The following is a 21,831-nucleotide window of genomic DNA, read 5'->3' as shown; positions in this document are numbered from 1 at the left end:
CACTACATAGCACATAAATGCGCAACGAGGGTAGCCAGGAGGAGTGAAGCAAGCAGAAGTGTAAACGACTGCCCATGTTTCTGAAGCCCTTTTTGGCCAGTGCATTAACCAAATTACATGATAAATGGTGCTAAGTCATAATTATTTGGTTGCACATGCTAGGCAGGATTTTAGGATGGGCATAGTATAGGATTACATCACAGCAAGCACTTCTGTAGAGCAAATGGTTAAGCTACAGCAAGGGAGCATTCCTGGTGGCTAAGCTACAGGTGTAGTGTTTTCTTTCTGTTGAGAGCTCTCCCACCCTACATGTGAGCATGTAGAATTTGTATGCAGGCTGGGTTTTTTGGTGCTTGAAGATCAGCTGGTTATAGTGGGGTGCCATGTTCAACATTTGTCAGATGCAGTGAACTCATTTATATAAACTATAAATTATTGCACCAAATCTTCAGCAGGTGGGGCTAGAACCATTGGAAAACCAAACATGAAATCGAATTCAGAGAATTCTTGTCTAGCTTTCCTCTCCCTGTCTTCTTGTACTTATTATGCCAGTTAATTAATCTGAGGCAAAGTGTGCATAACCCCAGGCACAATGACCTAGAAATGTATTTGAAGCAAATAAGAATTTTGGGCAATCACCGAAGGCACTGAAACTAGCATAGGCACTCTACCTGCCACTACAATCTTAAACATTTGCAGTAGTGTGTATATAGCATCACTGAAGTTTTGTAACACTATTCATTATATTATTCTGCACTTTAATTCAGACTTAGTGTGGTGCACTGCACTGATGTATCTGTTAGTGCATCAAAATGTTGCTGGCTGATTAGTTAAGACATTATTTTAGAAGTCATTAAGGGGGCCTGGTTGATTAGGTTTAACCAGTTGCTGCTGCATTAGGTCTGAGAATTTTGCTTACTGGTTTTTTCTTTTGATTTATATCTGTCTTCTGGCTTCCCTCCAGCCCTATATATTTTTTCTTGATGGTGATTTCTGTGGGCCTTCTTATGGACCAATTCACAGAGAATAAACCTTAAAACACATTTTTGCTTCCATGGGTTCTGCTTTTAGATGTTTAGTTTACATAGAATAAGTCTACAACTCTATACCCATTTCCTGAAAGTAAAGCACAATGAACTCTGCTTTGGACTATAGGACTGTCTTGTAAATCAAGCTTTAAACAGTGAGTTGTTTAATTAAAAGAAGAAAACTTTACACAATTTAGGATCCAGAGAGCCAACTTAGGTGAGCTAGGGCTATTGTCCATTGAGGGAGATTAGGATTTTCAACAGGATATTCCTGTCAACCCATGCTGTAATACCAAACTTCTTCTATTTGTTTTATTTTTAAATTTTATATCCCACTCTTCCTCCTAATGGAGCTTTTGCAATTCTCATGTTTTAGAAGTCTTTGGCAAGCAGCATGGGGGTCTGTAGTTGAAGAAACTCATGTCCCTTTCAAACTTGAGTCTATTGAAGAATTCATTAAACAGTCCTTTGGATCCTAGGCTTGCTGTTGATAAAATTAAGTACTTGCTTCATCCTTAATGTAAAGTGATAAAATACAATAAAAATATTGGATGGCTGATAGTTCAAACATCATGAACAAGGGGTGATGTTCAAGTATGAGTGTCCACTGGTGGAAGAGAATTTGTTAGCTGAACCGGGAGGCAGGCAGTTTTCAGCCGTTCTCCTGTCTCCCCACCCTTCAGCACCCTGTGCTCCCCTTAAATCTCTTCCAGAAATGGCTCTTTGGAGTAGATTTAGAAGGTGTAGTAAAATGATGTCGGGAGGGTAATTAAGTCTCCCCTTTCCCCATAAGATGATAGTCACCATTGCATATTACCCAAAGTTAATAAGCCTGCAACACCTTTTCATGTTGTGTCTGATAGTTTGTGTTAGATTGTTCACTGATAGTTGTCTTTCTCAGTGTTACTGTCCTATAACATATTCTGGTTTTCTTTGCAGAATGAAGAAAAGTGAAATGTGTTGAGTTGCCTTTGAGGGTCATGAAAATGCCAGCAGGTATGTAGTATACGTGCTATAGTATTTTTACCTTTTGCGTTGTATGAACCATTTACTGTTAAATTTTATCTGTGTAAAGAAGGGTTCTTATTACTGATTAGTATTTACAGCATTGCAGACCTGGGTCCTGTTCCAGAGATGATAACTGTACGCCCAAAGACCCTGACAGCAAATAGTAGTGCATGTTGATATGCGTTCATGTCTGCATTGTGATGCAGTAGCTAGTTCGCAAGGAAAGAATCGGCAGTATTATCACCACAGTGTCTGCTTCTTTAACTCTTAGGAGAAATGGAATTGCAGATCCACCCTGCCAATCAGCACTTAGGCTTTTTACAATGAGGTTTGGCAGAGTGGAAACAGGGTATTTGTTCTTGTTTTCTATGGCTAGCAGGAGTCATGGCCTCATATTATCAGGGATCACCAACTTTTTGGGGCCCGTTTCCGACAGGAAACACTACTGTGAGCACCGTACACAGCAACCAAGCACACACTACAACCTTTTCTATTGATGACAATAGAATTATTTGTTTATTTAATAATAAATAAATTGTGGATTGTGATGAAACCTTTAAGCGGTTCTAAGAAAGCCTTTTTCAGACCTAATTTCAGCAGGGGAAGTAAGAACATCTGCAGGGACATGTGTGCCCTTGGGTGCACCTTTGGCATGAATGGAAGAGAATAACTGGGCTGTGACAGCCATTTTGAGCTAATAAGCTAATGAAAGTGATGAAACTGCCGTTTGACCTTTTCAGTGGAGAGTGAAGCCAAGGCAAAAACCAAGGTTCGTTTTGAAGAAATATTCAAGAGCCATGCTGACCTAGCAAATAAAAAGAAATTGAAGAAGAAAGCATTAGGCACGCCAGAGAACATTGTGGTGAGTTGGCTACTCTATGAAACTTTGTTTGCCTGTCTTGGCAAAAAGGTTTAAAAAGAGCAAAACTTAATGTCTCATGCTCAATTCCTTAAGAAGTATGAAGAAAAGTGGACTGTTCTTTGCAGTTAATTTCTTTCGGAAAGCAGAGATTGTTGCAGCCTTGGGGTTACAAAGACCAGCACTTCAATCTCATGATTTAGAAAAGGACAGCCTTCAAATTCATGACGGCTGTTTCTTTTACTATTACGCTGTTGGTAGTGGAAGTGGCTCACTTTACTAATTCGTCCTTTTCCATACATGAAGGAGGTTCTGTGAATGTGAAAAGAAAAACACTTTAATTATCATTTTAATATATGTTTTATTGATGCTTATATTGAGGGGAAAAGGATATCTAAGTTCTGTGTGTCACAATCTGTACATTTGGTTCAGGAAACCGCAGTGAGTTACTACACATACAATTATACTAATTTAATGGCCAAATTACAATTTGGAAATATCTCTTTAAATGGTTTGTTAGGCAGAATTTTTAAAAGATCTTGGTTACAATCATTTCTTACATTTTTATCATGAGGACATTTTGTTAAATATTATTTCAGTTACACTAGATCTGTACACCCTCCTCCTCTCAGTAACGTTTATTTTAACAACATATAACGCCATACTGGTGGGCCAATTTTCCAAATACTCTAGAATACATTTGAGGGATTTTTTTCTTAAAACAAGCTTTGAAGAATATATTAAAAGCTTGGTCAAATCTAGAATCTTTTCATGTTTAATATGAATTCCATCTGTTGGTTGCTACATAAAACAATTAAGACTCATTTAAAACTTCAGTGCATGCGATAAAACTAATAATGTACCAAAATATTAATATTATAATACATATGCTTATAATTATATAAGAGGGGGCTGACTTTTCATTGTTTTTGTCTTGATTGTAGCTTGAAACATTTAAAAATCATCTTGGCATTACCCAAGAAAGTGAAAATGATGAGGTAATTATAAATGATACTTATAACCCAGAGGAAAGGAGTCCACGGATTACAAAAAGCAAGCTCAGACACAAAGTCTCAGTTGCAGAAAAAATAAATAATAATGTTGTTAGTGGAGAGGAAAGCGTGCAAACAACGTCTAATAAGAAGAAGAAAAGGACAGTGTTACACGAACAACTTAATGAGGAAGAAAACCTACGAGAAACTAAGTTGGACAGTTCTGAAAAACAGATTCATGTTTTTTCAAAGAAAAAAACAAAAAGTGTGTTAGAGGCAGATGCATTTCATCAAAAGGGGGACGGCCACATAAAAAGTGCCTTGAATGGAATGAGAGGGAGATCTGAATTAGATGAGGAAGAGCAGCTAATTCAAGCCTATGAGCAGCAAGTGGCTGAGGAAGAAGCAAATGCAATTAAGAAGAAAATAAAAAAGAAACTTAAAGAACAGATGTCTGAATTCACCCCCAATGTTCAAAGCCAGGAAATGGCACTGAATAATGAAGTGAGCAAAAAGAAGAAAAAGAAAAAAGAAGTATCTGTTGTATCTGAAGCTCAAACAAGGTATAGTGGCAAAAAGCAAATTGGTGTGGATTTAAATCTTTAACAACTGTTTGATTTTCATTGCTGTTGTTGAAATGGAAAGAGTTGTATGGCTCTTCCCCCCTCCCCAACCTGGACATACCATTTTACAGGAGAAAATGTCATGGTGTTAACTTATCTGAAAAAGCATGTATGGTATACCAGTTCTTCTCCCTCCTCGCAAAGTTACTTTCTGAGTTCCTGGGAAGCCATGAGTTGTTGCACCTGTGGGAGGTGAAGGCGGGACTCAGGAAGGAGTGCAAGGTAGAGGAAGGTGGGCAAAATCGCATTTGGCTTCATTTCTATTTCCCAGCTCAGCTTCCAGGCATCAGACCAAACTTGGGGAGAATCTTTATTGGTTTCATTGCCTTTCTCTCTTAAGGTCTTCCTCCTAGACACACACTATCTGTTTCCTATCTTTAGAGAGGAGAGAACAGAATCCTAGGAAACTGCCTTATACTAAGTCAGTATTGTCCCTGCTGACTGGTAATGGCTCTCTTGGCTTTTTGACAAAAGTATCTCCCAACCAAACCTGGAGATGCTGGAGGCTGAACTGGGATCCTTCTGCATGCACAGAAGATGCTCTCCCTCTGAGCTAGGGCCATCCCCTTTCCCCTTTGTGTTGCTTGGCAAAAGAAATATTATCATCTGGGTTGAGTGGGGCTGTGCCCCTGTTGTCTGTTGCCTTGGTGACTGGGTGAATGGTTCCCAACACATCATCTCTTCTCAGCTTGTTGACAGCCTCTGTTCTGGAACTACTCTTTGCACGAACCCAGCTTGGTGGGAAGAGATGATTCATTTGTATCACTTTCGTTGCTCATCTCTAGATCTCACTTCAGGGGGGCAGCTAAGTCTAGGGATGGTAGGAATGCATTTGCAATACATTGACCCTGCCTTAAGTTTACATGGCCTCCTTTTCCTCCATCAAAGCCAGGGGAAGGGAACTGGATCCAGTCAGTGGGCCGTGCTACAAAGGAAAATCCAAGCTGATCCCAGCAAGTTTTAAGTTACTGCTGGTCAGCTGATGGGTCTGCTTTCTGCTGGTTGGCGGTGATGCCAGTGAGCCTGAAGTTGCTGCCCCACTCCCTTCCCCTTGAGCTCATAGGTGCGCCAACATCAAGCTGCCTTCTGCTGGAAGTATCAAATTCTCAATGGGGAAAGTGGAGCTTCAAGTCACTGTTTGAGTTCCCTGTGGCAATCACTTGCCACAGCTAATCCCAGCAGAAAGGGATAGGTGCTGACTTTCTATGGTGTCAACTGTGCTATAGCGCTCACCATGGGGAAATCAGTAGTGCAGCCAATACCAGCTGGTTTGTTCTCACTACCAGTCATCTGATCATTGGTGAAAGTAAGCCTTCTTTGCCAATGAAAAATCAGGAGCACATTCTGCCTGCTTCACACTTGATCTGACATCTGGTGCGAGGCAGATGGCCATGACTTTGGTTTAATGGCTTTGTGGGACCCACGTCAGGCATAATTAAGGCTCATGAGCGGCTGGACAACACCCCCCTGGCATGGCTGACCTCAACTAACCACTTTGGCTGATGGTTGGAGTGTTCCTTACTTGCATCCCTCTGGCAGACAGCAATCATTATTTTGGCAGGTTTGGGCAGGGCTGGGTGTATGTATACATTCCCTTGTTTAACAGCGAGACTTACTTCATTGCAGTGCAATGTCCCTCTCTGAACTACAGAACGACCCAGAGGAAGAAAATACCCGCAAAAAGAGATCATTGGGGAAACCGCTCATGTCAGAATCTAAAGAGGATGATGTGCTAACAAAGGAACAGGAACTGGAGGAGGATATTGAAAAACAAAAATATAAAGGAAAGAAACCGAAAAGAAAACCCAAAAAAGGTTTGTGTGGCTACAATTTGAACCTCCACAAACGTGCACATGACTACAGAGCTCATTTATGTGGCTGCATTGTGTGCTGTTCTGGGACGCGGGTGGCGCTGTGGGTAAAACCTCAGCGCCTAGGGCTTGCCGATCGCATGGTCGGCGGTTCGAATCCCCGCGGCGGGGTGAGCTCCCGTCGTTCGGTCCCAGCTCCTGCCCACCTAGCAGTTCGAAAGCACTCTTAAGTGCAAGTAGATAAATAGGTACCGCTTTATAGCGGGAAGGTAAACGGCGTTTCCATGTGCTGCGCTGGTGCCGGCTCGCCAGAGCAGCTTTGTCACGCTGGCCATGTGACCCGGAAGTGTCTCCGGACAGCGCTGGCCCCCGGCCTCTTAAGTGAGATGGGCGCACAACCCTAGAGTCGGACACGACTGGCTCGTACGGGCAGGGGTACCTTTACCTTTTTATTGTGTGCTGTTAGTGACCTAGACTGCACCATCCTTGTGTCAAAAAAGTTGTCTGAAGTTTGTCACATGTGACCCACTGTGATTTTGCACAAGTGAACTTTCCAAACCTAGGTTGAGTGGTAGCATGTAAAATACTAGTTTGTGCTCATGATGGCTGATTATCTGCTGACTATAAGCCTTGTGCAGTCCAATTAGAGTGAAAATTGTACTGTGAGCATAGAAGATGAATGAGTTGCCCTTACCTCACATTTATTTCAAATAAATAGTGAAATAAGGACTCATTTATTTGTTCAAGAACAGTCCTGCTATGTATGAATAACAATTTTTGGAAGTGGTCTATTCGTTTCACCACTTGGAACACGTTGGAACATGTAATTGGAAAGTTTCAGCTGCATCTGCTTTGTGTGTGTGTGTGTGTGTGTGTGTGTGTGTGTGTGTGTTAAACTGCTGTTCATGTTAATAGATCACACATAAAGAGTAATGTTGCACATACTAATAGCCAGAATTTCTATTCACCTAACCAGTTTTTGTCCAATGACACATGCCTAGATATAAACAAACATGCTGTCGAATATACTAACTGGTTTTTCATAATGCATTGTAGAACTAGCGGGGCTTGGTAACTACAATAGGTGTTTTCAATTTAATTTTGATAATATTTAATTCTCACTTGAGACAATCTTCCTTCTGCTCCTAGTACTAGAAGAAAATACCCCGAATGCTGATGAAAATACATCACATGTGACTGATGGAAGTGTGTCACCGGAATCAAAACCTGTTTATGATGATAGCCTGGTTTTAGGGGTTTACATCCATCGAACAGATCGACTTAAAACTGATCTCATGGTATCGCATCCTATGGTTAAGGTTCATGTGATTGATCAGAAAACTGGTCTATACGCCAAGAAAGAAAATAGGTGATGTCATTCACTTTTAAAGTTTCCTTTCTCTTATCTTATCTCTCCAATTTTCTCACATCAAATGTGATTTACTGTAAAGACTTCTCAGTTGAGTATTGGTGTCCCTGGAATCTCTTTCCTGCTTAACTTGCATGTTCAGGATTTTAGTTTGTTTTCATAGATATGTGCGCTTATTCTCTTGAGTTGCAGTTGTGCACTCTGGAAATATATGCAGTCAGTTGCAGGAGAAATGAAAGACTACCAAAAAAACTGAAATTCAGTTACTTTTCAAAGTTCATCCTCAAGAGACTTTTCTGCTTATGTAATGTTGCCCATCTATAGAGGGCAGGGCAGAGTGTTCATCAGATAATGCCAGAAGGTGGACTGAATGAGAGGCCAACATGGAATAAGGGTTGCATCAAACCCCAGAGTAGCTTCTAATACATGTAAAGGCCAGAAAGATGACAGGAAAGAAAACATTACTCAACTCCGTACTCAAATAAGATTTAAAGTTGCAGTCCTATGCAGGATTTCCTTGGCAGTCCCCTTAAACTAAGTGGAACTTAACTTTCAAATAAATATGCATAGGATTAAGCTATGCCTCTCATATGCGAAATCTCTTAAGTGTCATAGGGAGCACACTTCAAGCATAGCATGTCAAGTAAACATCAAGTTTTAACCAGCAAAAAGACTGGGTTAAAATGGTAAAGCACAAAACACAAAAAGTACATTTTTTGGTAAGAATATAGACATGAATTTACAACCGTTTGGATTATTTCCTTTAACTGTGCCTTTCATTAATGTTAGACTACATTTGCTTTGAGCCAAAGTTATTGAAGCTGGCCTTGCACTTCACAGGGCTGTGGATATTGTGCCTAGAATAGTCTGAGTTGGAATAAGTTTAAAGCCATCTGACACGTGGCTGTTGAACATTTCACATACACACCCTGGTGGCATTAATGCTAGACTGTACATTCCCCATGCTTCCCTTTTAAGCAAAAGTCTAGCACAGTTGGACTGAACAGAGTTTATTGTTTTTATACAGCAGCCGATCTGTTTCATCTTTTTATGAACAAGAAAAAGTGGGACATATTCTTCCCATTATGACTCAACCATATGATTTTAAACAGTTTAAGTCAACACTTCCAGAGTGGGAGGAGCTAATCATTTTCAATGAACGCTTTAACTATTTCCTTCAAGATGCTGAAGAAAGTCCAAGAATAATCCTGTTTTTTGAGGTACAGAATGAATTTCCATTTCATCATGTTACCTTTAATTTTGGCAAGTCTATTTTAATATTTTAATTCATAGATTATTTGAAAGGTAGGTGGCATAGGAATTATGGATTGTGCCCATTCACGTAAGGACTCCCACTCGCACAACAGATTTCTCTTTCACCATGCATCCCAAAATCTCTTGGGGGTTCCTCCAATACTGTAGAGCCAATTTCTGCTGTTTCGGCCAGGGAGGAGAAGTGCAGGGACATGACTCAGTACTAGAGCATCAGCTTTGCATGCAGCAGGTCCCAGTTCAATCCCTGGTATGGGATACGGTTGGGAAAGACTCCCTGCCTCCAACTCTGAAGAGCTGCTGCCAGTCAATGTAGACAATACTGAACTGCTAAGGCAGTTTCTGTGTTCCTAAGCAGAAGTCATTGCTCCTGTACATAACCCAGCTGACAATAGCAGGTGCATGGTTCTTTAAAAATTTCTTCTTAGGCCTCCTAACAGCTTTGTAGGGGATGCCTGGGAGCTGGGGAAGGAGACAAGGTATGCAACAAAGAAGCTGCCAGATGCATTATTTGAGATTTTTCATTGATCCTTAATGAATATCCTAAATCATTTTGTTTTTGTTCTTGTTTTTAGTATGTATTTTGTGCTTTTTTAGCCTGTATTTTTATGCTGTGAACTACTCTGCTATCTACAGATGAAGGGGGGGGGGGTACTTAAATCTAACAAATGGGGGGGAAAACCTTCTTGAACATTCCAGCTCTACATGTTTTCCTGCTAAGAAAACCTGTATCCACCATATTTGAGGCGTTTCTGCTTGTTTATTCTAAGCGAGCTCCCACGTTTTGAGAGCTGAGATGTGCCGAATGCAGGAGAACTCTGGAATTCTCCCATTCTGCGCGCACGTGCACACACACACACACACAGCTCACTGTGGGGGGGTAGCATGGAGGTTCTTTCATAGGCCCCACTCTACCCCTGCAAATAGCATTCAGAGCCGAAAGAAAATGACTTAGACAAAAAATATTCCTTGTCATAATTGTTGATTGATTTTAACTAAATAAAACTTTTTTTCCAATTTGGTCAGATACTTGATTTTCTGAGCATGAATGATGTAAAGACCAACTTTGATGTACAAGCTAAGGAAAGTGGCTTTCGGAAAATCTCTTGGGCATTTCTAAAGGTATTTTATTTTTTTAAATGGGAACTTTCCCCCTAAAGTATCCAAATAAAATCTAAGCAGAAGTGAACATAAACTTCTGTGTTCAGTGGTGAAACTTGGTTGTGGTAATAGATGAACTGCAAGCACATTTGTCCGATAAATGTACAAAATTTAGATGAGGTACCAAAAAAATCCCATGAAGGTGTTTTGTATGAAGGTGGAGTTTAGCGCTATTGCGTTTCATAAAGCCCCATGTTTCCCCTGTGTGTATTGTGGTATCCTTTCGGAACTGAATTTGAGAATCTCTGTGTGCATCTCTGCTGCATCTTATGGTAGAGATGGTCATAGCATAGGGTGACTGAAAACAAAATCCAGTTACCAAGGTTCACCAGCAAGTGCACAAAGGCCTGTACCCCTGCGCCAAAGATGAGCCCTAATTCTGTTCTGAGTGGCTTCTCAATGTCAATTCATCCATACAGATGAAGTTATAATCAGATGATCTGCTGATACCTAACTGTGTGTACTACATCCTCCCATAGGAAACCTGTGCCTACTATCTGCGGTTGCCAAACTACAATGTTGTGGTTTTAAATTGTCACATCACAAACAGGGTTTCGTCTTTATTTAAAATTTGTTTATTCTGTATTTACAGCCTGCATCATAACCAATCCTGGGGAAGTTTATATATTTACAAATAAAACAATAATGCTAATTGTTTATCAATTAAAAGAACCCACAAGAAACAGATAAAATACTAAAAACAACAATAATTGTCAAACTGCAAAGCACTTCCCTCCTTCTTAATCTAAGGCTGACTAGATTAATATTTCACAAAATCCCAAGTAAATAAGCTGGTGTCAACTCTGCTTCAGAGGGAAGATCATTCCATGAACAGGAATAAGAAGGCCCTATATCATAGCATGATGTACCTCTTACAGCAACAGAACATCAAAAATGGACTTCTCCAAAGTTCTACTAGCATTTAGCTTGTAAAAACTACATCATCGTCACCCACAACTAGTAATCACACATTTTTTCACTTCGAGAATTTTGTCTTTTCAGCTTGTGGGTGCGAATGGAGTTCTGAATGTTGGTGGAAAACTACGTCTCCAACTATATTGCCCTCCTCCAAGGTCCAGATCGCAACTAAATATTGTGGAAGTTTATGATTGTTGGGCAAAATGTCCCAGAAACCATTACCCCTCAACACTGTATGTAACTATAAAGGGCATTAAACTTCCAGAACATGTAAGTTTAAGTTGCTACCAACTTAACTTCAGCAGAGTTCAGTTATGTCTACCAACTAAACTTCAGCAGAGATATATCTGTGGGCGTGAATCTGAGAAAAGTTTTTTTTTTGTTGGCCTTTTATAACAAGCTGTAGGACGGAAACAATTGGCATGTTCCCTTAAATACTTGAACATTTCACATCTGGTTCTTCCTGTCCAGTCATTGCTGGAACTTTGGCTACTTTTCTGCCAGCCAAGTGCTGAATTTTGTATTTAAAGGGAAGGGAGAGAGATCCATGAAGCATTTTCAGCCGCTTCTTTCATTCAGTCTGGTGAAAATCTGCTGAAGTGAATAGACTTGCAATAATAGAGATCTGTCAAGGAACCTAAAATATATCTGTGTTACATTTATTTTATTTTTAAATGTACAATTTTTAAGATGACTCTTTCAAGATTTCAGAAATATTGGTCAGACTTCGTTCCAGTTCTTCTGAAATACAAGTTCATTTCCATGTTAAATTATGCAGTTCTTTTGGATTGATATGTAGCATTAGTCATATTTAGAGCAGACCCACTGAAAGCAATTGACTTAAGTAACAGAAGTCCCTTTCAATGGGTCTACGTAATTGGGGTATGGCTTTTCTTGGCTATCACCCTAATAGTTTACATCTGCCAAAATAAATTTGTCCTATTACACTTTTAATCTATTTGTAGGTAGATCCTTCTTTACGGTCTATGATGGCTGTTCAGCAGGAATATCATTCTCCATCATTCTTGGACCTGCAAAGTGAAGTATCTAAAAAAGCAAATAGTTCTGGACCACATGTGAAAAAAGAAGAACTACATAAGTGGTCACGATTTCCTGGACAGGCAAGAGTTTTCATACCTTTGTACATAAAGATTGTGTTTCTAGGGTGCAATCTATAATTGTATAGCAGCACTTTCTTGTTTTCAGGTGTAAGCACAAAACAAATGGTTTAATTCCCCCACCCTGCCCCAGTGTATGTGAAAAGTCCCAACCACTAATAATTTCCATGTCAACTGTGAAGGTTTTGCAGTGTTGCAGTAGAGGTGTGCGTTAGAATTTAGCAGTGAAGTTTAGACAGTCAAATTAAGAAAACAGTTTAGTAAAAAGCATGAAAATTAGTGTGTTAACACTATTACCAGTGTCCCCCAGATTTCTTTGGACCTGTTCAGGCAGTACTTTTGTCCACAGGATTCTTCTTCTTTTAATTGTTTATTTTTAATTGATTGGGTATATATCTTTAAAAAGCAAAACAACCAAGCTAACAATTACATACCAGAATTCTACTTAGCTGGTTGAATGGGAGAAAAAGCTTGTTCCTCAAGCGCATGCATTTTTCCCCCTGCTTCCCTCACTGCAGAGAGAAAGTGTGTGCTTTCAGAATTTGCCATGCTGATTGCAAGATCTATCTTACATAGTCATGGAGATCCTACATTTAAGCATAGGTTCTCTTATGGCAAAACGGTCTGTTACCTTATTCATGCTTTTAAAAGAAGCATACTTAAATTGACCCCTTTTATTTTGATGGAAAAGCAGTCCTGGGGCTCTAATACAGAATGTTCTCTAAACCAGAACAGGGGTCTTGCAGCAGTTTCTCATTGATTGCTGCTCAACTCCATCTCTATCCCACCAGGGTTAAGCAAGTAACTGGCTCAGGGCCCAGATCAGCACCCCATTCTCCTATGCCAGTGAACACACATCTGCCACCGTTCCATTTTTTCTATGTTAACAGCGCGGGTTTTTTTATCAAAAGTTTGCTGTAACAGTCTATCACTGATACCTTCCCGGAAATAGTTACAATTAGTTGATGATGAAAATACAACTATGGAAATAACGGCTTGCTTTGGAAATGCAGGTTTGCCGTATACCAAATAAGCATCTGTTTTCCCTACGAGCGGGAGATATGGGATGTTTCTGTATTCGCTTTTCCGAAGACGGACGAACCTTAGCAGCAGGTTGTGCAGGAAGAGATGCTTATCCTATTATTTGTAAGTCGCAGCCTTACGGCGTGTTTCACTTTTAATACAGAGCCTCAAAATAATAAGTGTTTTTGTCTCCTAGTTTCATGTTTTTGAAAAGATTGCCCTAAGACACAAGTGTTACTTTTGCTGCATCCTCTCGCAGGCAGAAGAAATTGGTTTGTGGGACAGCGGAGGGAGGCGGTTTTCAGTTTAAGACTGGCAGAGGGGGCTCTCTTGGTAATTCCACAGTCCTGAGGTAACGTAGGAGAGGGCATTCTTTGTGACAGCCCCTAACTTACGGAATTCCTTCCCCACATTGATGTGTTTGGCGCCTTCATTATGTAGCTGTGTCAGATGCTGAAGACACACCTCTTTACCCTGGCCTTTGACACATGAGAGATATATCTTACGATCCATGCTGTTCTTGTGGCTGTAATTTATTTAAAACTGTATTTAATTTTTTTTAAAAAATCTTTAATATTGTATTGTTTAAATGTTATGTTTTAAAATGACTAAATAAATAAACATTTTATAAATAAATAAAAATAAATAACCTGCCCTGGACCTTATGGTGAAGGGTGGGGAAAGAAATCAAATTAATGATAATGATAATAAAAAATGCAACAACAACAACAATGACAACTGATGTAACAAGCAGTTAAGTTTGAACCACTTGTCAAGCCTCCTTGGGCTCCATGATTGAAGAAATGATAGTTATGATTATATCTAGCCCATACTGCCAAAGGAGGTCTGGGCAACAAACAAAAGACAGGATATAAATATGGAGGGGGGGGAGAGAGAAACATAAATATATTAGGTACTCTGAGATGGTTCCAGAAGGGTTTTGGGAAGAAGTAAGTGTTGAGGTATTTGAAGGATGAACGTGAGGGAGCACGGCTCGGAAAAAGCAGCAAACTGCTACAAGCAAAACAAGTGACATAGAAGAAAGTTTGCAGATAAAAATATGTGTAGAAAATGAATGTGGCTTACAGCAAATGATGGTGTAGCCAGTAATGACTTTTGCAGTATTTGTGGTTTCTCACCAACCTTCCCTATCGATGAGCAGTTACGTAGCAGGAGAAAAGGACACTGAAATAGTATTATTGTTCTTGAATTGGAGTGCTTTATAATGCCATTTTGCGAAAACGCTTTATTTAAAAGTTTACTACACATACATAATTCTCATTCAGCCACTAGATGGAAATAGATACTTGCATGCTTATTTTAAATTTAGACTCTTAACATACATCTGGCAGCCACTTCTGAAAATCTGAAAATCAGATGTTGGTGGAGGCCGGATATAACTATCATGTCCAGTAGCTGCTGGTAGCTTATTCTCTCTGCATTCGTTTAATTTCCTCTTAAAGCCATCTAATCTGGTGACTATTACAACATCCTAGGACAGTGTTCATGTGTTTGTATGAAGTACTTTTTGAAACCAAATAGTTTCCGTTTGGATGCTTCCTTGATGTTCATGATTTCTTAATTTTACCTATTCCTAACCCCTTAAAAAGCTTTTTTGTGTTTTCATCAGTATATGAGATTCCTTCTGGGCAAAACCTGGTGGAATTTTATGGACACCTGAACATTGTATATGATCTTTGCTGGTCAAAAGATAACCAGCATCTCCTTACCGCATCCTCAGATGGTACGGCAAGGTTAGTATAAGTGAGTTCATCTTATTTCAATGGTAACATAAAGTGAATTAACATATTATATGTCTGCCTCTTTCACTGCTTTTTCACAGACAGGGTGTGGGAGAATTCCATGACAGAACCACTACAGTTCCACTGCAAGGAGAGTGGAAGTTGTTTTTGTGGGTTTTTTTGCAACTGCTCCCTACCTTTAGGGCCTTAGTATGTGTGAGGGTGTTCTGGTTATTTAATAAATATCATCCTCCTAGGATCACTTTTCAGCAAAGGCAATCACTTGAGGAGAAAATAAAACAAAACCCTCCACTCAACCATATTCTACAGACATCTTTTTGACTGTATCCTGTTCTCTTTACCCTCACTTCATATAAATTTTTACTTTTTATTGTTGCCCTTTCACTCTTGCACTAAAGAAGAGATGAGGATTTTATTTCTATTTAATGCAAACCTCCAGTTACAGCAGTGACACGCTGCTAGGTTATACTGGATAAACTGGCACTTCAAAATGGCATTTGCATGGGGGGAAATACTTAAGGCATTTAAAGTTAAAACAAAACAAAGCACAAGTTACTTCTTAAGATAGAGGACAGCACAAAAAGTAAATGAATGTAATTTGGATTCTTTGTAATAATTCAGTAAAGAAATGATATCCATTCTAGATATCTGGCTAGCATATGACTCGGTAATTAAATCACATACTGCATTTTCTAAAAGACATTAAGTTAATAGTTTCCTAAATATTGTTTCCTTCTAGAATGTGGAAAATTGAAGCCCAGGCTACATCAGCCGTGAGAGTTTTCCCTCATCCTTCCTTTGTCTACACTGCTAAGTACCATCCAGTAGCTGAATATATCGTAGTGACAGGATGTTACGACTCTGTGATTAGAGTATGGAATGCAAAAGTGAAGGACATTTATGGGCAGCTTCTACAAGAGTTTGATGGTCACAAAAGTTTTATCAATACATTGTGCTTTGATGCAGAAGGCAAGTTTTGAATCATTTCACTCTGATAATGCTGTATGCAACAATTTAGCTCATTCATCTTTATAATAACTCTTCCCAGGTGTTGCGTGACTGTTATCATTTTGTAGATGGAGGCTGAGAGATTGTGACAGCCTTGTTGATAATAGAACATGGCTAAGCAGAGAGGGGAAAGGGGTGTGGCTGATCAGAAGGGCCTGTGCCACCTGCAGAATCTTCTTCTCATTCATGCCCTTTTTTAAAAAAAAAGACAAGGTCCCTTTAATCAAAGCACAGCACGAGAAAAGCATATTATGTGCATTGTTTGATGCAAATGGGAGCCAAATGCTCATTAAATAGAAATAAATAAATAAATGATTGTGAAAATTCATGTGATTAGACAGAATGTGAGATGACTAGGATGGGAAAAAATTTGATCACATTCAGGGTTGCATATCATATGTGGCATCTGGCCAGTGATCTCCCATGTCACATGTAACTTTAAATTGGTGTGGTTTAAAATTTTTTAAAAAATGTAATTGGGCCCTAAAACCACGAGACTAACAGTTGTTCTACAATTTATGTGACCATTGTGTGCGCCATGAAAGTTTCCCCGAACATACTGGTGTTTCCCCATGGCAAACTTGTAAACTTTGTACTTGCGTACTGCTTGCAGCTCTCCCACAGCTTTTCTCACACCTATGTAAGGTGAGAAAAACTGGGTGCTAAAGTCTCAGCTCTGGAGACAACTGGGGGACAGGGGGAAACAAGAGTCACAAAAGAAACAGGAAACAGGCATTTGGAGCAAAAGAAAGAGATGCAAAAGGGAAAAGAGATTTGACTAGAAAATATTTTCTGACTTGCGTTATCTGAATACTGTATGACATTAAGTAAACAAATTACTATTTTCTAGGATTTCATATGTTTTCTGGAGACAGCACAGGGCTGATCATCATCTGGAATACTTTGGTAAAAGGCAATTCTCAATCGCCAATCCAAAACTGGGGTATTGATAAGGTATATAGATATTTTAAAGTAATAAAATAACTTCTGTGCAGGTTGAGGCATTTAAGACATGCAATTTTATGGAAAGATGCTGGAAGCAAGTAGGTTTGTAGCCATATACAGGAAAGCTTAGAGTTTTGTTCCTGTTAGCAGTAGGTAAGTGGTACGTAGACAGGATTCACCAAACCAGTCCTGCCAGTGGGATTCCCTGCCCTTGCCCCCTCCTTGAACCCCCTTGAGAAAGGGACTGAAATTTTGAAAATAAAAGTGGTGCAGTCACTTAGAATAGAGCAACTTCCCTATGAGAAAATGTTACATCATTTGGAGCCTTTTAGCTCAGAGGAAAGGCAGTTACGGAGAAATACGATGGAGGTGTGTAAGATTATGTACGGTGCAGAGAAAGTGGATGGAGTTTTTCTCCCTCTGGTATAATTCTAGAACCCGGGGCCATCCACTGAAACTGCATTTTGAAAGATTCAGGACAGACGAAAGAGCGTACTTCTCCACTCAGCACATAGTTAAACTATGGAATTTGCTGGCACAGGATGCAGTTATGGTAATCAACTTGGATGACTTTAAAGGAGAATTAGACCAGTTTATGGGGGATAGGACTATTAGTGGCTACTAGCCATGTTGGCTATGCTCCACCTCCACATTCAGAGGTATGCCTCTAAATACCAGTTGCTGGGAATCAAAAGTAGAGACAGCATGTTGAGCTCAGGTACTGCTTGTGTGCTTCCTATTGTCATCTGGTTGGGTACTTTAAGAACATAATTCTGGACTATATGAGTCCTAGTCCAACAAGGCTCTTTTGTGTTGAGATTCTTCTCCATAAGAAGTAGTGTTGGCTGCCAATTTAAATGACTTTCAGGGGGGATTAGACAAACTCATGGATGATAAGGTTGCTAGCAATGATAACGCTGTAGTTACTATAGGAACATAGACACTATGCCTCTGAATAGCCTTTGCTCAGAATCAACCACGGGAAATGGACTTTGCAGGGGTATCTGATCTCCACAATGGGTTGCTAGACTAGATAGGCCTTTGCTTTGACCTGGGAGGGGGCTTCTGCTTATGAGTATACTGTATTGCATCCATGTTTTTTAGCTCTGTCGGTGGTGTTTTTTGTAGGAGATAAATGATGATGATTTTAAAGGGACTGCAATCAATCATTTAGAGGTACATCCAAATGGAAGGCGTTTATTGATCCATACTAAAGACAGTACTGTGAGAATTATGGATCTCCGAATGTAAGTATCTAAAAGTGACTTACTTTGTTTTAAAGCGTTAAAATGATATTTGGGTATAATCTGTTCTCTTTTCTTTCCACACACTTAAAAATAACCTAAATTGACCTATTATTTCCAGGGATAGTAGGAGGACCTTAGACCTCCAAAAAGTTATTCCTTCCGGGGGCCACAAAGCAGTATGAATCTAAAAGGGAGAAAAGGGCTCCTGAATTAATTCTGCATTGTGAGTGGGGTAGGTAGGGTTTTCCCTGGATCCTACTCATATGTGGGGCCTGAGCCCAAGTATTTTTAATTTTCAATCATTAGCAGTCTTTCCTTTGTGCATTTTAGTTAGTAGGTGGGAGATTGGAAGTAGGAAAGTATCACTAAAAGAAAATCCTCAGAAAATCCCCTAGAACCTTCTAAAAGTAAGATACCTTCACTGATTCCTCAAGAAGTTCTGCATGCTTGCACAAGGCCTTATGAAAGCCTTGAAAATGTTCTGTTACCCTCACAGATAATCCAGTACCTGAGAGTTATTGTAGATACACAGAGGGATTTGGTATTCATGTTAGAGGAAGAGAGATGCAGAATTACAACCAGCATAAGATTCCTGCCTTATCAGACATAATGCCTATCTCATTCATCATTCTGTCCCTATAGCAGTGCAAGGATTGAGAAACCCTTACCTCAAAATAAAGACCTAAACTCAGCTATGGGGGATGATGGTGGGTAGGAGTGACCCTACCAGTAGAGGCACTACTCTTGGACCTCATGGATGCACAAGAAAGCCCTTGTGCCACTTCCTTTGGAAGCAGAATTCAATTTAGGATGAAGATTCATTTCAGGGTGTGGCATTTTTTTCACCTTCAGTTTTGGCTTCAAATGAGACAGTTTGAATTCTGACCTGTTGCTATTTCTACTAACTGAGAGCTATACCTTATTTCTGTTTGACTGTATATCAGTTAAATTTCAAGGGCTTAATTGGAATTATGATGATCAAAAGTCTTGGTACTGAGAGCCTCCTATTCCTTTGGATGATGCATCTAGATTGACTCTGTCTCTATCAAATGACTCTGAGGGAGGGTCATTCTGTGGTCTGAGGATGTTTGCCTACCACATCCTGGAGCAAAAACTCACAGTAAAGTGAAATTCAGCTTTTATAACATCTTTTTGAATTTTTTTCTAGCCTTGCCACAAAGAAATATATTGGTGCAACAAACTATCGAGAAAAAATCCGCAGTACTTTAACACCATGTGGAACATTCCTTTTTTCTGGAAGTGAAGATGGTATAGCCTATGTCTGGAATCCAGAAACAGGTATGGACGTTCATTATTTTAAGCTGTTAGAAAAGAACTATATATTTTTTTCATTTACAGGTTAACATATTTTAAATGAGGCTTTTCAAATAACTTTGGCATAGAATCAAAAATGCAGATCTGTTTGCCTTCTATCCATTGCTTCCTGTATGCTGATTTAAGTGACTGATCTTTTTGCCCCTTTCTACTTAATTTGGAAGAGGTGTTTGTTTGTGTGTGAGAGGGAGTATCTGAGTTAATTCACATACAAAAGGCTTTAGCAATCGCTGCTCTCTTTCCCTACCCACTGTGCGCCACAGTTTCTTCACCTACATTCTGGTTCTTGGTGATCTATAGTTTACTGCTTTGTCTGAACTGGGCAAACTGTGATCAACTCAAACCATACATAGCCCTCAAATCCAGGGTTTTATTGGGTGTGAATAATCACTGTAGCTTGTATCCAACAATTTCATCCTGTTTGGGCAAGGACTTCTGTTTGTGCATGAAACTTCTCCACTCATGTGCCCCTCAAATGTGTTTGGGAGGTGGGGGTCACTCAACCCTCCAGATGTTCAATAGTGAATGGTCTTGGGGTATAAATAGTGCTGATTCAGACAGAGTCTAAGCCACATCTGGCACAACATGAAGCACCTCAGAATGAGGTGTGCTATTTTCTGAAAGAATGAATTGGGTTCCAAACTGAATTTTGTAGTTGGTGCGCAGCGCTAGTTTCAGGTTTTCTTATCTTTCCCACTTTGATTATTTTTCTAACTGGCGGTCGTTTATATACCGCTATGGGCTTTCCTCAGTACCTTTACTGATATAGTTGACACACACACCAACAAATAAAGTTTTTCATTAATGTAGACGCAGCATAAAAAACACCATAGCAACAAAATAGAGCAGCAGATAAGTATTTTGTACCTGTACAAAAGGAAAAGAGGAGAAGCTAAACATGTTATGAGCAGGATATTTGCCTATAATTCTCAGATGGCAAGTATGAGATCATTCTTTGGTCATTGGACTCATTAAAGTCAAACTAGCTCTACTAATGAAGAAATGCATAGCCATTTGAATAAAGCTCTGTCTAACCGTTTCTTTTTAATTTTAACTTTCTTTTTGTAGGTGATCAGGTAGCCATGTACTCTGATCTTTCCTTCACATCTCCAGTTCGTGATGTTGCCTTCCATCCACATGAGCATATGGTATCATTTTGTGCCTTTGGTCAAAACCAGCCTATACTCGTGTACATTTATGATTACAAAGGTAATTTGTGTGTGACTGTATAGGTCTATCTAGCATTTCCTAATCTGCAGCGACTGTCACAGGCCATTCTCCCGACTTTGAAGCCAAAGTGGTGGGCAGCTATCATTCCAGCAGCCTTGCAGGGATCTCTGCTCCCCTCCCCAGTTCCAAAGTGGGGATATTTCTTCCTGTAATATCGGGGTGTGGGGAAAGAGATTGTGATCAGGACTGCAATGCATATAGAAATTCCCTCTTGCCAAGCTTCTTAGCTGCATGTGAGAGGGAGATTTTTCACCCAGAGAGCAGCTGTGTTAGAGCTAGACGTTCTCTGCTGCACCCCTGAGTCCCCTTAATCCCCCATAATCCCCATTCCTGTGCTTCTAATTAAATAAAAAACATGGGCATAGCTGCACACTACACATTTAGCATAATGTATAGCTTGGACATAGTTAAAGCCTAATATACTGGCACAAAGCTCTTGCCAAAGAAATTTACTCTTGTTGTGCTTAAATGTTATTTGCCAAGACTATGGCTGCATCTATGCTTTTGGAGTGCATTGCCTTGCCAGTTGTTTCAGAAACAGGTTTTCAAAAATCTTGAGGATAGCCCAAATAAATGTAATGCCAGTAAAATATCAAAGCTAGCTTTTAGCGATGGTGAAAGCCAGAGAAAGGATAAAGGAGGTTATTGTTAGACCTGCCCCAGCATCCCCTAGTGGTAAAGAAAGATTATTGCAATGAAAACGCCAAAAACGTACTTTGAGGACAGGAGTTTACCAGCCCAGATTACTAGGCAAGGGCATGTCTGCATTGCCAAGAATGCCGAGCTTCTCTATCGAAACCTGTACTACAAGATAATCTCACTCTTAGGTATATTACAGACATAGGCATTTCAGGGTGCCAGGATGGGGTAGGAGTCTCAGTGTCCCCTGAGCTACATCCCTGCATGAAGAGAAAAGCTTTTTCATTTGTGTTTTTTATGCCCCTGCTACAGCTCAATTGTTTGCAGTGGAAGGGGGAGGAATTTCTGATGTGGACATGCTCTTATGGAGCATCTTTTGCAATGCAGGAAAGAAGCCCTCTACCTCAGCTATTTTATAAGACCTTTTTCACAATGATTTTCATTTTTAAAAAAGATTGTAAAGGCAGTGAACAGGAGAACAA

The 21,831-nt window shown here is 39.8% G+C and overlaps 1 protein-coding gene across 6 annotated transcripts in view; it reads left to right on the top strand.

Annotated features, from left to right (window-relative positions):
- Positions 1 to 21,831, top strand: part of AHI1 (Abelson helper integration site 1) — a 64,829-nt gene that overhangs the window by 5,937 nt on the left and 37,061 nt on the right. For 5 of the 6 annotated variants that reach the window (XR_014546648.1, XM_083607597.1, XM_083607598.1 and 2 more), the window contains exons 2-17: positions 1,968 to 2,024; positions 2,777 to 2,898; positions 3,840 to 4,450; positions 6,137 to 6,324; positions 7,471 to 7,690; positions 8,718 to 8,910; positions 9,989 to 10,084; positions 11,126 to 11,311; positions 12,007 to 12,162; positions 13,173 to 13,305; positions 14,813 to 14,936; positions 15,685 to 15,914; positions 16,804 to 16,907; positions 18,027 to 18,145; positions 19,314 to 19,444; positions 20,549 to 20,689. Coding sequence is in view for 5 of the 6 variants with exons in the window: in XM_083607597.1 (XP_083463723.1) it covers positions 2,009 to 2,024; positions 2,777 to 2,898; positions 3,840 to 4,450; positions 6,137 to 6,324; positions 7,471 to 7,690; positions 8,718 to 8,910; positions 9,989 to 10,084; positions 11,126 to 11,311; positions 12,007 to 12,162; positions 13,173 to 13,305; positions 14,813 to 14,936; positions 15,685 to 15,914; positions 16,804 to 16,907; positions 18,027 to 18,145; positions 19,314 to 19,444; positions 20,549 to 20,689 (2,770 nt within the window). In the remaining variant the exon portion in view is untranslated. The remainder of the gene's footprint in view (positions 1 to 1,967; positions 2,025 to 2,776; positions 2,899 to 3,839; positions 4,451 to 6,136; positions 6,325 to 7,470; positions 7,691 to 8,717; positions 8,911 to 9,988; positions 10,085 to 11,125; positions 11,312 to 12,006; positions 12,163 to 13,172; positions 13,306 to 14,812; positions 14,937 to 15,684; positions 15,915 to 16,803; positions 16,908 to 18,026; positions 18,146 to 19,313; positions 19,445 to 20,548; positions 20,690 to 21,831) is intronic. The other variant, XM_083607601.1, reaches the window with a different exon arrangement.

The sequence above is a fragment of the Podarcis filfolensis genome, assembly GCF_964270895.1.
Source record: "Podarcis filfolensis genome assembly, chromosome: 3".
Taxonomy (NCBI): Eukaryota; Metazoa; Chordata; class Lepidosauria; order Squamata; family Lacertidae; genus Podarcis; species Podarcis filfolensis.
Note: the sequence above shows the minus strand (reverse complement) of the source record. Positions and strands in the feature narration are given on the sequence as shown.